Raw genomic sequence first — 15,598 nt, 5'->3', positions numbered from 1 at the left:
AGATGTCCAACCACTTATATTTAGCCAGCTGACCTCCACACCTTTACTTTCTATTACACACTGTTTCAGTGTACTTTCTATTTAATGTTGTGTGTCCTCCACCTCATCCTTTCATGCAAAAAAATTTAGATTTCTTTCACTTTACTATCCCTCCAAGATCTTTTTCAATTTCTTGTCATTTATTGACTGACATATATGCCAATACCGTTCCATCCGCAATGAACTAACTAGCAAAATGTGACTGTTTAGAAACATCTGTTTAATCATAGAATGTAACAAGTTCCAGTGAGGATAAAATTTATTTAGAATTCTCTAACAATCTCAGGATCACCACTGGTTTGGTAGCCACTAGCTTATTCAGTTAGCTAGCCTGGACATTAATTACTGTTGCTTTATTTTTCCTTGGATATCATCTCTGAGGTAACCCAGTCTCTACCAGTGCCCTCTACCATGATACAGCATCGCCGAAAAGCTCCATACCAAAGGGATATTTTAGGTAAGAGTAGAAAGTCACATAACCTGGGTACTTCTGGAGAAGACACATTTTAGGTAAACAAGGTGCTTGCCACTATAATCACAAGGGAGTTCGTGTAGACTTTATATTTATTTGACTCTGGCTCTTTATTGGATAATATATATGCAAAAAAGAAAATTTGCAAGCTTTCTTCCACTTTCACCATTTGGAGCAGACAAACTGCGGGGAGGTGGAAAAAAAAGGGTACAAGCTTGTGAGTTTATGTTAAAATCCTTGTGATCACACCATTGAAAGTGGGACTGACTTTTTTTCAGCATAATGGCTCTTTCAGCCATCATGCTGATTTTAAAAACTTTTTGGAAGACTTTAACGTCAAACACGGGTCACATAAGGGAAGCGACATTAAAACCCATTGACAAGCATTTCAAACAGGTACAATTTGATTTTTCTTTAGTACTTTATTGTATTTTTGCAATTAAGGCTTCAGAAAAAAAAAGACACTTGACCCTGGAGCAGGGCAATAAATTGGATCCGAGCTGCCTGTCTGAACATGGTTTCAGGAGAGATTAACAATGTGGGAAAAGAAAGAGAGAAAAGCAAAAAGGCACACAGATTCCCATTGAGAAATGGAGAGAAAAATCAAGCAAATCACACAAAGACAGTGCCGATAAAAACAAATCCCTGCATAGACTGTTAGGAGGAATGCAGTTAAGGCTGTGTTGAGCAATTAGCCCTGTACCCTCTGGCAAGGATTCACATTTTATAACCATCAGGTTAAAAGAATACAAAACAACAGCTAACTCCAACTTCAGCGGAGACAAAATGACACTTGATGGCTCTGCTACACTGGTGATAATTATCTGTTTTTTACTGGAGGTGTCATGTTTAACATTCCAGTGAAGCTGCTCTGAAACAAGTTCAGTTAAATTTGTGGGGACTTAACTCATTAAAAAGTGAAATGTTTTCTTCAATCTGTCCAAGTGGAAAAGTTGGCCCCTCCACTAACTAAGAAGACAAGTATATTATTCCTATTATTATCGTTTTTGCTTGATTCTATGACTTTTCCTGTCGTAAATGGCAGGTAAGTACTACATAACTTTTCATAAGCATTTCTATACTTATGTTAACAATGCTTTTTCATGTCATTTACCTGGTGGTTCTCAGGGATGATGGACTGCAGAATGTGAACTTTATCTTCTATCAGCTGCCGTAGTTTGTCCACAGAAGCAGGGAGGTCCTCTCTTTTTCTCCGGAACTCTGGAGACTTTAGAGAAAGAGAGAAAATATTTTCAGTATTTTATCACCTTTCATCACAGTAACCCTCATGCAGCAAATTTGACTTATGTTTCACAACCAGCAGCTTTGGCAGCAACCAAACACCACTGGGAGTCTGATCCAATTAGTTGCTCAAATAGTGAAAGCATCTTTAAAAAAGAAAATAATAATAATAATAAAAACTTGCAATGTGCAGCATACATATTTTTCCTGAATGTCTAGATGCCATTGTCAGACAGAAATAAGGCAACACCCAATAAGCAAAACATCATCATCTGATTCTTCAACAAACTTTTTCATCAGTGTGGAATGGGGAGAGACAGGAGCGATGGGAGAGGGAAAGGCTGACATGTAGAGAAAATCCTGCCCTCCACACTGTACACTCTGTAAGATTTCAGCGACATGCGTTTTAGCTTGCTCCAGCACAGAGAGGAAGTCCTAAATACCAACACACAACTGTTTCCCATCTGAGATGTAGAAACACATTAGTGGACTAAAGTTTGTCTGTGATTCAGTCAAGTTAAGGCAGAGAGAAATCTGATTGAACTACAGAAAGTCAAGTTTAAAGCACTAAAATAAGATATCCTACAGCTTATAATGATGCCTCAGATCATTTGTGATTCCAGGCTATATAAATAAGATTGACTTAAGATGACACCAAGGTTTATCTGTATGGCTCTGTGAGTGCAATGTTGTATGTTTAAGACATGACAATAAATGATCAAAATAGCATTTTAACATTTGAAGAACACTGATTTACTTCAGCATGTAAAAAATGCAATTAGTATAAGTAAAAATGTGCTGCAGCTTTTCATCTGGGGATTTATTTTTTTAAATAATCAATGAATGTAGTGTGTAAAATGTAAAAAAAAAAAAAAAAATTGTGAAAAATGCTCATCACAAGTTCTGCGAGCCCAAGGAAATGCCTACTCCACACTCCCATGTGATAACACAGGCTTTCTGTTGCTCAATTAATCAACTAATTGACTAAATGTTGCAGCATTAATAATAGCGAATTTAAAAAAAACAATATATTTAAGCATGTGAACAGGGCTAAAGATGTTCTACCAGATAATAACACTTATCCTTCGTGCCATTGTTGTTATTTAGGCAAGCAGTGTGTGTTAAATGAAAAGATAAAAATGCCCATATACTAAGATACCAAATTCCAACCTTTACAGCTACACCTAGCTTGACATTAACTACAGACACCCTTAATAAATATACATGCATTTGACAGTGCAGTTTGTCAGGTGACATGTTCTTTAGAAAGGCTGTGTCCTGGAGGAGGCTTCCATTTTTTATCTCTCAGGGTGTCAGGTGAGTGACAGGAAGCAGGGGGTCGTGTCAAAATATGATCCTGTTTACTGTGATGGATTACTTTGCTCTGTGGAAGTCATTGTTCAAATCTGAAGCAGAATGAGTGGCAGCAAATGAAGTATAAACACAAGCTCTCGAATCTCCAATGACCAGGCTGGCCTTACACACCAAAATAAGCATGAGGAGGGAAGAAAAACAAAGACCCTGAACCTGAATATTCCTTCCTGTTACAGCAACCTCATCGACATTTTTAAGTTGGCTTAAGCAGTTAAATATCAGCGTGCTCTATAGTATAACATCAGAAATGGTCAGTATTGTTCTGAAGATGAGAATTATAAACAGGAGGTGCTGGTAACCACATCATAAGTCTGCATACTGAACAGACCCTCAGCTGGTCGAGGCTTCCCACCCACAACTGTTTGAAATCCACCACAGAGAACAATTGCAAGACTTAGCTTAGGCAGCTAACCCGGGTGGCTCGTATGTATGTTTTCATCTTAAAGGAAGAAATCACTGTACATACATACTGTATATAAAAACTACAGATGGACAGCAGGCAATTAATTTCTTTCCTCGCCATATGAGTGGATGCATAAATAGCATGAGTGGGCTGGGTGTTAATCACACAGTGAGTCTGTGTTGTCTGATTAAATGTAATCAAAACAAATCCATTGTGTTTTAATCCCTCTGAGAAAGATTACATGAATCGACAGGAGCTTGAGGGAGCTGAGAGGAATCTCCGGTTGTTTCAAAGATGATGAAAGTACAACAAAAATAAGTCATATACGGTGTTTAAGTCTCATTCAGTGGACTCAAGTCCTTTCTTTTAAATAAAAACCTCAATATAAAGTAAAATAGTACCTCCTGAATGAGGACTGCTATAATTCTCTCCTAATTAGCTTTTAACCCTGTCTCCTTAGTGGTATGTAAATGTTATATCTGTGAGAGAGGATGTGCTCTGCCTTGATTTTAAAATGAAATTGCAAAAAAAACATTGCTGTATCAATACAAATGCTGTTATCTGTATCACCAATTCTCTACATGCTGTAAATTAGCCAGGTGAACTCTTCAATACAACAAACTTTCTGACTCTTCTCATGGTATTTAATAGCTTATGAGCTGTAAAATGTTTCTAAAATACTCACTGCAGGACTTGGAGAGAGAGAAATGCTCATGATGACTGACAGTCTGAAAACTCATTTCTTGACTGAGCTCAGACCACAGGGGGTTTCTGTGTGTGTGCGTGTGTGTGTGTGTGTGTGTGTGTGTGTGTGTGTCAGTGGGTGGGCTGCACCACTGTGTACATGGAGATGACCCTAACTACAACCCCCCCAATGACCAGAATGAACAAGCAGAGAGAGAGCAAAAGAAAAAGAGACAATGTGATTTTGTTAGTTAATATCCAGCCAGGGTTTGTCAGGGTCTCTGTGCCTGACTGATCACTTTGCTCAACCTCTCATTTGCCTGTGTGTATGAGACACAGAGAGAGAAAACATAAGCTATGAAAGAAGGGAGGAAACTAAACCAATGTATTTAAAAGAAGAATGTGTCCCAATTTCAATGTTACATTCAAATTCTAGGCAGGTTTGAAGTGTGTAGTGTGTTCACATGGAGAATACTCAAAAAAGTTATTGCATTACATTTGATTCATGTTGTATATGCATAATGGGCATTGTCATCTCATCTATCGCACCGCATTGGCACTACCTTTGTAAATAAATTGCGGATGTTTGTGAGCTCTTACAGCTAGGAAACTCATGGAAAACAAAAACAAAGACTGAGTAAATTAAACAAAACTTTATTTTCTCTTACTGAAAATTAATTGATAGTAGAATTTTAAAGTTGCAGTTTGAGTAGTACAAATAATTAACATACACTGGTTTTTATCTACTAAATGCAAAAGCAACTATAAACTACAAAAATTACCATATAGTACATACTATATACCGTCAGTAATACATATATAATGTTAGTGTAGAAGTATGGACACAGCCCAAACTAAATATTAAGTTCTAAATAAACAAAGTTGTACTTATTAAATAAAAAATAACCATCATCACTAGAAAAAAAAAATACTCATTATAAAAAAAATAACGCTGAAAAAAAGCCTAAACAGTATGGCAACACACTGTTATCAAGTCCAGTCAAGTCAGCTTATAGACTAATTAAATCATGACTGAACCTGAGCTCGGCTTAGATCAAAAGGTTCCAGCCCAAAACCACTCACCTGTCAGAGGAATCCTAATTCCCCTCCCAAGGTGTGTCTGGGTGGGGCCTGATGACTGTGGCAGATTGCCAAGTCAGACACACCTTGATAAGCAGGCAGGTATGAGGGGGGTGGAGTGTCCCCGCATGTCTGCAGTTCTCTCTCCCTTTTTATTGACTTTGTTCTTTTCAGGGCTTATTTCTGACTCTCTATTATGTACACACACACACACGCACAGAAGATTTTATGTAACAACATTATCAACCCATTGGAGTCATGTTTATGTACACCTGAGGTCTAATATTAAATCTCCTGTTAGGTCTGTTTTGGTCTCCACCAACTCTTCAGAAAAATATGTGGCTCTTTAAGTGCCAAATGTTACGCCTTTTTTCACCAGCTAGTCGCTAACTTTGCTAACAGTCTGCTGCTCGCTGCTGCTGGAAATTAGGTTGATGAGAGTTCTGAGTTCGAACCAACATAATAAATGTGTCATAAAACCAAAACTGTTTGCTTAAAGAGGCTAAAAATTTCTGTAGAGCTATGGAGTTGGTAAGAATTTTCTCTGTTTGTCACCCTTTTATAAAAAAAATATTAAACTACTGACTTCTGCAGCTGTAAGTCAAAGTATTATAGCTGCTGTACTTAATATTTTGAGTAAAAGTTAAAGTTAGTTTCATATGATACAGTGAAAAAGGAGACACTTTGAAACCCGGACTGTAAATATTTCAGTACAAATCCAATAAACCGATCACTCTGCAGTGCAATGCTGCTCACCAAAGAAGAAGTCATTATTTCTTCATCATACAATGTTCTACCAAATTGACTTAATGATGGGGGCGCTTTAAAGTAACTCCACGGCTGTTCAATCAAAAATCCACTTCAGTAAAAGACAAATTGTAGTAACTACTGTCTCCCCCTGAAAAACTCTGGCAGCAGCTCAGAGGAGCGACCAGTTCTTTCCCGATGAGACACTGCAGACTCTCCCTGGTTTTAAAGATAATACTACGCAGTCAGGTGTGGTTTCTTCTCCACCCGTAGGAAGTTATGAATCACTCTATCATCTCTGTCATTCACATAGTATGTTCTTACACGGTATATCCACACAATCTGATTGTCTGATTGACAATCTGTTTTTTCTTCACCAAGAAATACATAGTGTAGGCTGTTTTTGTGGAACTAGTCTTGTATCTTCAGTATTTCCTAGCTACCCCCTTTCTGATTCACTTTTCGCATTTCGTTCGTGAATTGTCTAACTATAGTTATTTACACACTTGCACTATACATTTTTAAAAATCTTTTTTCAATTCTGTTTTTAAAAATACATTGAAAATACATCAGCCTGGTTTAGATTCATTCAGACTTTTAAGCTGATAAAAGGTCAGAGGTCATAAGTGAACCTGCACTGTCATGATAATGATGTCATTACTCAGCAAAACGATCAGTGTGTGGAGAAGTACTCCGGGGGACTCCCCTACTCAGCAGGCCTTGCTCATGACTCATAGCTTTGGTATGTCACCTTGTGCGCTGGTGGACCTTGAACCAGCAGGAGCTTTAAACTGGGAATGAATGGCCGGAGACGCCCTGCGAGCTAATTTACTGCCAAGAAATGTTTCATCATAATGGAAACAACGTTTATCCGCATCTCTGAGTCCACTAACACTGTAAAAATGATGTGGATTTACACAAATGTCACTAAACCTATCGTTTCACACTAACAATTCTGCTTTGAAATTACTGGTAATAATAAATATTTCTTTCATCATTTTACAGTGAAGATCAGCATAAACTAAACATAACTACTTTTTGAAATAACCTCAATGATTCTAGAACATTACTGTATATAGAAAACTTTTGTCATTAATGATATGTAACAGAGGCTACTTAACTATCCTACTTATTTTCGGTCACTGCAGGAAGCTACACATAGTCCAAAAGTGGAAAATCTTTCTCAGAAAATTATTATCTAGCACTAAAGAAATATTAAAATTCATAAACATATAGGTGAGTAATCCAAAAGTTTCTTCATGCATTCGTCTCTAATAAAATGAAAGACGCAATGGAAAAATAGTGTAGTGCTCGCCCCGTTTATTTGTGAGTTTAATAGATCTTTGCTCTTGGCTGTTCTTAAGAAATTTAATGTAAAGGCAACAAGTAGAGACTGTTTCTTCCTACATTTTACCAGAAATATAATTTTTACAAGGCTGAGTGACAGATATAATAACAACTACTTTTGTCATGATTGGCACCCATGATATATTGAAACAAAAAAGAAAAATCTATTTATGAAAATCAAATCAAGTTAAACACTAACAGCTTTTCTTAGGAAAAACTATTTACTATAGGAATTAATGTGCTGCTTTAACAGCCCCCACTCCTCTGGTTTCAGGCTTTCCACCAGATGTTATAGTCTGGTTGCAGGGATTTGTTCCCATTCAGAGCATCAGTGAGGTCCAACCCTAATGCTGCGTGATAAGGTCTGGTTCACAGTTGATGTTCCAGTTCATCCTAAAGCTGTTGGATGGGGTTAAGGTCAGGGATCTGTGGAGGACAGTCAGGTTCTTCCACACCAAACAGATGGAATGGAAAACCCTTTCTTTATGGACCTTGCTTTATGCACGGGGGCATTTGTCATGTTGAAAGGGCTGTCCACACACTTTTGGCAACATCGTGTATTTGGTCTCTTAGCAAACATTGACATCGCGTGTAGACTTCAAAATAAAATGCTGTTGACATAAGTTTGTACAAATAAATTTCACTTCACATTTACTGTTCCTCACTATATTATAGGAACAAGGCAGGTTGGTTCCACTAGATTAATTCATTGTAATTTAAAATAGATTGTGCAGTGTGCTATACTATGCATATTATACCATGCAGCTCTCTCTCTTTATAAACACCAGCTATATAAAACAGTAGAACCAGTTTGTCTTTGCTCTGATGCTTTGAATAAGCAACGTATCACCTCTCCTTTATTTACACTCTCCCTCTTTGCGCCTCTCCTGTTAATTGAAGCAGAACCGAACCAGTTCCTGTGTATTTAACAATTACGCAAGTTGAGGATCATATCTCTCTCGCTCCCTCCACTATCATTACCTATATAATAAAGAACAAAACAGCCAGTTTCTTCAGCCTACATGACATAAAAAAGGAGATGAAGTGACAACAAAAAGCAGCTTAGAGCCAAAGTTATAGAGAATTTGATTCCAAAATATGGAAGGAAACTGTGCCGGCAATGTGCAGTTATTAAAAATAATGAGACATGTTCTGGTAAAATGAATTTGTCCCTCACACGCAATGCACACTAGACTGATTAATGGTATGTTTTCACTGCATACAGGTAGTACCACAAGTTATTTTAGGTTTGGCGCAACACAACTCTCAACACCACCCAACCACATCCCAACACACAAACACACACGCGGACACACACACACGCACACACAGGTGTGCAGGGCTGGGTTTGCAACCTGCTCACAATGAGCTCCTCCCAAAGACTTGTCCAGAAAGAAATAATAAAATGTCTCTGAGCTGTCATTTGTTTGACAGCCAGGAAGGAAGACACGTAGAACAACATGAAAAAATGAGCAGGTAGACATGTAGACAACGAAACATGCAGAGGAAAATAAATATTTAAGCAGACAGGTATACATTCAACAACACATAACCTGGCATCCTGTTGAATGCAGAGTTGTCTACACTGTCCTCAGCTGAAAAAGGACACCATCAGCCATTTGTTCAAAAGCTTAAAATGACATATGTTTGTGTTTTCTTAACAACGGACCTTTGGTGATCTTTGAATAATGACGCTCCTCTTTCTGTAAGTGAAGACAGAAGTAGCTAGAAGTATAGTTTCATTCAACAATTATCTGCATTTCTAACCTTAACTAAAAAGTATAATTTGGTTAACAATAGGTGAGAGATCAGAAAACTCTCACAGGAATTGTTTTTGGAATAGTCATGGAAGTAATTTCGGACTTATTTTGTCCTTTAGGTACGAGGACTTGGAATTTCCATATTGGATGATTCTACGGTGTACAGTTGTATGGTCACTGGCAATGTTAAGTGCCAAAGTAAGGAGCAGTTTAATGTTCACTAAATGTAGTGATGTCTAATGCTGTGTTTATGTCATATCGGAGGTACAGTATGTACTGGTTTCCAACCTTTAAATAGTGTTCACATCAACATCAGCTGTAAATATGACTGGGGACCTATATACTGTATACCTGACTTTAGAATTCATATTATAAAAGTGCCTGAAAAGGCAAACAAATATGGATTCCTCATGTCATGCCATGCAATCTCTTTTGTTCAAGGTAATCAAACTTAAATTTAAAGGATATAGCACTACAATGACCTCGCCCATCACCATCATCCATCCCTTATCTTGGATGAGCGTGTAATGTATTTGACTTACATTTATGAACCATATATATATATATATATATATATATATATATATATATATATATATATATATATATTTTTTTTATATATATATATAAAATATATAAATATATATATATATATATATAATATAAATGTATAATACATAATATAGAACAGAAAAACACTCACAAATGTTGTCATTGACATTAACAAATATTCTAATCAATATTCAGATTGCTAGATTATTACATCATAATAGGTTCTCATACATCTTTGGCAAACATTTATTTAACTGTTCTTGAAAGGTTTGAACTGAGAGAAATGTGTTAATTTAATAGTACATTTTATAAAAGTACAAGACACTGAAACACACACTCCAAATGAATAGATCCATATGCTCTGAAATTAGGCAGTCTAAAACAAAATATCAAATCTTAAGTTTAATTAACTGTAGAAGCAGAAGCCATAATCATTATAATCATTTTTAATAATTCTGCAGCCCTAATGTACACAAAAAAGGTGCCTGCATGCAGACTAACAGATGATAAAGACTTTCAAACTCTTTCACTTTCTCATCTCTCAGTTCTGTTTCAAAACTAGAACATCGACAAAAACAACAACAACAACATCTAATCTCCAAGCACTGCAGCCCCCACCCAGCACCCACCCAGTCTGCACCCACTCGGCCCTCCGACGAGGCTTAATGAGTAATAAGCACTGGGTGACCACAGTCTTGGAGTCAAGCCAACTTTCCCAGATGCCAAATTGAAGCCTGGAGGTACTTCATAATGCAAAACAACACTCATTAAAACTTGGAGGAAAAAAACAAGGAGCTATAAAATGCAAAATGCACCAAGATACATTTCGGGAGAAGCTGTGTGGCAGTTCCTAAATGACAGAGATGAATAATTAGGATTTTCAGGCATCCATTAGTGCGAGAAATTACAAGATGGAGGAAATGGGCTCCAAAACACACTGAAGGACCCTAAAACCTAAACCGTTTGGCCTGTACATTATGTTAAGGTGGGGGATGTGAGCTTTGGAAAGGATGATGAAATGGGATGAAAGGCAAAGAAGTGATGTTTTCAGGTGCAGAAAAATATTGTGAAGCTTTCGGGTGGGTTTAATGACAATATCTCAGTTTGCAGTTTGTTTAGGTCCAGAATACTGGTTTGTGTCTCGGAAAAGAGAATTTAATTGCTGTCAAACAAAACAACACAAAAAAGATTTCTTTAAATAAATAATAATACACAATAACATTGTGGTTTAACATAGCCAGGCTAACTGTTTCCCCCTGCTCCCAGTGTTTATGCTAATCTAAGCTAACCAGCTGCTGGCTTTAGCTTCATTTTTAGCATATAGACATGAGAGAGTTATCCATCCTCTCATCTTAGTTCAAAATGAGCAAGAAACTTTTGGTATATCAGCAAACTACATTGTGCATTAGACCTGCAGAGCTGAAACAGACGAAAAACTAAGAAATAAGACAGTTAAGGAGGCAGAACTGGACTGTGGGGTAAACCACTCAGAAAAGTGCAGCAATTGTCGAGTGACTTGATAAGACAGAGAAGATTGCTGTAGACCACAGTAGTACCAGAGAGCGTCTTTGTCACTACTGCGGTCGTGTTTCTTACAAGTGTTACAGAGATTTAATGACTCTAAACCTCAGTCCTACCTCCAAATCAGGCCTCATTTGGTTTCTGATATCGCCACCAAAACTGTTGTTGGTTGTGCCAACCATTTACCACGATATTTCCTATAAGCAGAGTTCCCAGGTCTCAGTGCCTTCAGTCTTATGTTGTACACTTAAATGCAGATCAGATCAACTGCAAGGGATATATAATGTACCATAAATCTGTAAAGTACAATGCATTCCAGGAGTTGTTTTATGTAGACATGCTCCTGCTTCTGATTCAGAAAAGTGCTCTATTGTACATCAAAAACAGCTTTGAGTATTAGTGTTCTCACATGGATTTTTTTCCCTTCACCTTAATGTCAGTGGAGAACTACAAAATAGCAGAATACTATGTTCCTTTAGGTCATGAAAGATCTTTTCCAGTCCATCATTTGTCAATTAAATCTTCTACAGACATCAGAAAGGGATTAGAGAAGGATTTTTAAACTTTGACTCCATTTGGAGTTGTTTAGAAGATGGGTTAGTTGGGCTTTGTTCATGCTCTTTGTCTGCCTCAAAAAACACATTTTTTCTCCCGTGATGACTATGACACACCACATGATGAGAGCTGACAGAGACTCTGCTTTCATCCACCAGAGATCCACTTTGATATATTGACACATTTGGCCCACATGTTATGTGTTGAAATTTTTGCTCATCGATCCAAAAAAGGAGTCCTAGATCACAATGTGAGACGCATGCAAAGTTGGCTGATTTACAGCCTCGGTGACTGACTTGATACAATTTGAATGAACTAAGACACTGCTTTCTCCAAACATGGGAGCGTTACACATGGAGGTTGAGTTTGCAAGTTGATGACCTATCGCGACTTGTCTTTTTTTTTTAAATTCACATCACAAGTGCTACAATACACCAGACATTCATCAAACAGCCTGACATGCCTCAAAACTGATATTGTGACGCTGTTATCATGCAGTGATTAGGGGCCTTGAAACACAGTGACTTCTACGTATGAAGCGTTATTACAGGTTCCATAAGTCTGCGAGGTGTGAACAGCTCAACCAACATAACACCAAACTCATATGGACACAACTAACATCCCAGAGTTTAGCAAGGAATTCTCAATAACTCGACTCGACCATGTCAACAAACACACACGCCAAGGAGGGAAATGTTCAGTATGCAATGTTACCATTCCAAACAATTTTGTGTGAGTATTCTAGCCTCCCATTCAAGGCCCACACCCTCATTCCTAACGTAGCTGCCGTCTCCATCCACCTCCCCGCTTTCCCATGACCCACTGCTGAGGTGCAGTTTGTGACATAACATATTCAAAATCTTTGTCTGTGGTCAGTAACAAAATCAACATTCGGGATGGTTTTTATCATGCTTATCCTCATTCTGAGAAGAGAAAACATCCACACATTGTGTGACCTAGATAACCCTTTTGTCGAGTCACAGTAGGCTGCAGGGAAAGATGCTTAGTCTACTGGAATCAGTGACAGAAGCCTTCATGCTAACACCTTACCAGTCAGGATGTCAAGTGATACTACACACGATGCAAACTATTTATTTGAGTAAGATCCAGTCTGTAAAATAACAGAACGCCGTACTGATGTAGCCCTTCTCAGAATAAACACTAACACCATCAGGGCACTGACTCCTAACTCTGAAATGACACATAGGAAATAACACTTTAACAGATTTTTAGCAGCAGGAAGCTCCAGACCATCAGTTTAACCTTCTTAGCAAGACCCACGCTAACTCGTGCTAATAATTTAGTATTTACCTTGAAAAAAGCATTGTACTCTTTAGAAAACACGGTTAATTTGTATCAGTATTTCTCCGTAACACTAAGATTTCTCACTTTCCACGACAAGTTTGTTATTTTAATATTGACTGATTTTAAAAAGGACCTTTTTTTTTTTTAGCAGTGCTGCCGGTGCATGCACCAGTGGAGGCAAGTTATTTTTCAGTTTAAGACAGATATCTCAAACTGAGTTTGACAATTGTCTCTGTACAGAATAAAACAGTGGACTGATGTCAGCGCTGTAACACAGAGCGCAGTGACTAATGAACCACACGGAGAGGCTTTTTTTCTTTTTTATCTTTCTCCTGCTGTACCTGAATTCCATTTTGTTAATGATTGATGGGCACCAGATGCCACCTTGGGGTGTTCCTCATACAAGACGACTTGACATTTGAGTTATATAGAAAAGAATGTAGCACACAATAGACAGTGAAATGTCTTGGCAGCAGAAGATGCAGAAGATGTAACTAATTATTCTGTTTAACACACGTTATAAGCCACAAGCCCGTCAACCAGTGAAAGTTTACTGGATTTTACCTGTTTTTATGTTACATTTTATATAATTTGATACACTACTGACTTCTGCATCCACCTAATGAGCTGGTAGGGTTAAAAATTTACATTCTGTTGAAGGTCATATTATTCTTTGTTTACAGGGTTATTATTTTGCCAATTAAAGATTTAGACTTTTTTTTTGGTGTGTGTTGAAAGAGCAACAGCCACTTTGTGCAAGTGCTCAGTACCTATTTATATACTTAAATAACTAAAGGATGGCTCATTATTTTTCAGAATAAAGAACTGATTATAGAACATACATTTTTTTTCTGTCTTATTTTCATTGCTGAGCTTCATAAACAGCAAACCTAATAGTTTTCATGGTACAGGTATTTAGAGTATGTCTCGACTGGGTTGTGTGATGTGAAGAACGAAGGCAAACACAGACATACTTTTCTCTTTCTAAAACATCCTGGCATTTGACAGACAACACCCTGAACAATAACCCGTCAGGCAGCGATGGAACTGTACTGCAACATGATGATACACACTAGTCTTTGTGCCATAGTGAAGAAATTTCACCGAGCTGTGCACAAATATGATCACCTGAATAAATGCTCCTCTCTCTGGATAATGGTTTTCAACAGATCAGATAAAGGATTCATTTTGAACATATCTGAAAAATTTTCACTTTCAAGATTTTAAAATATCTTTGTTCCTTAAAATGATTAAGGAATGATTTTAAGAGAGCTGACTATGTAAAAAAGTTGAGCCTGCACGGATTAAGATATGCTTAAGGTAAATGTAATAAAGGTTGGAGGTTAATATACGGTTATTAAATCAATACTGAAACTCAGGTATTTTATCTGCAAAATAAAGCTTCGAAAAAACAAACAGTGCCTCTTTTAAGTATCAGCATTTTCTCCAAAATGCCACAGTCAAAGGGCAAGTCTGACTGTATTCTGCACAGTCACGTCATTGATGGGGTGATGGTGCAAGTCGCAACCTTTCACCATAGTTTTGACATAAAGTGTATATGTGTGTGTGTGTTGAAGCCAAGCCTGAGATTATCATTTTACTTTAATGACACAGCTAAATGCCAAGGTAATGGAGGTTTCGGTGAAGGAGAGTACACACACACACACACACACACACACACACACACACACACACACACACACACACACACACACACACACACACACACACACACACACACACACACATAGAGACAGATTGTAACTGAACTTATAAGGACATTGCCTAATAAATTCCAATACGCCTAGTCCCAGACTCAGCCCCATGTGGTACTGTCACATCCACTTGTGTGGGAGACAATCCAGGATGCTTCCCATAGAAAAGTTTAGAGAAGTGTTAGTGTGAGTTATAAGAGGCGGGGAAGCTGAAAAGATGTACGTTTGCCAACATGGAGTTAAAAAACACTGATGTCAAAGCATATATCTCATCTTTGTGCAGCTTGTCCAAGAAAGCTACAACTACGGTTGGTAAGAACTGCTGTTCAGTCCTCACCCTTTCAATCATCATAAGACTTAAAGGATATACACTGTGTTTGGTTTGGCAAACGTGCTGTTTGTCTGGTTAAATTTCTCACTTGCACACAGCTGATTCCCAAAGCTTTTCTATGCGAAGCATCCTGCACTGGCTCCCACGGATGAGACAGTCCCAAACTGAGCCACCCTACAGCTAACCTTAGCCTAATTTTAACCTTAAACCAAAAACCCAGACCAAGACCAAACGTCAAACAGCACTTTGTGAAGTGAAGACCAGAAAAAAATATTCTCTTTTTCAAAAACTGTCCTCACTCTTGAGGTCTGAAACTCAAATTTTGTCCTCACACATTATAATCTAAATGTCTTTCCATGTGTTGTATTGTGTAACTCATTTCCTGGACTTTGTACCGTGGCCACAAAAATACATGTAACCATAGCAACAGTAGTGATGCTGAAAGGCTTGGTCACACTATAGGTTTGTTTG

General features: G+C 37.7%; 1 protein-coding gene across 1 annotated transcript in view; it reads right to left on the bottom strand.

Moving 5' to 3' along the window:
- LOC120806664 overlaps nucleotides 1-15,598 on the bottom strand; it is a 60,645-nt gene that overhangs the window by 40,339 nt on the left and 4,708 nt on the right. The window contains exon 3 of the mRNA XM_040158031.1: nucleotides 1,626-1,739. Within this exon, the coding sequence (XP_040013965.1) occupies nucleotides 1,626-1,739 (114 nt within the window). The remainder of the gene's footprint in view (nucleotides 1-1,625; nucleotides 1,740-15,598) is intronic.

The sequence above is a fragment of the Xiphias gladius genome, chromosome 20 (genome assembly GCF_016859285.1).
Source record: "Xiphias gladius isolate SHS-SW01 ecotype Sanya breed wild chromosome 20, ASM1685928v1, whole genome shotgun sequence".
NCBI lineage: Eukaryota > Metazoa > Chordata > Actinopteri > Istiophoriformes > Xiphiidae > Xiphias > Xiphias gladius.
This window is presented reverse-complemented; position numbering and strand designations above follow the sequence as displayed.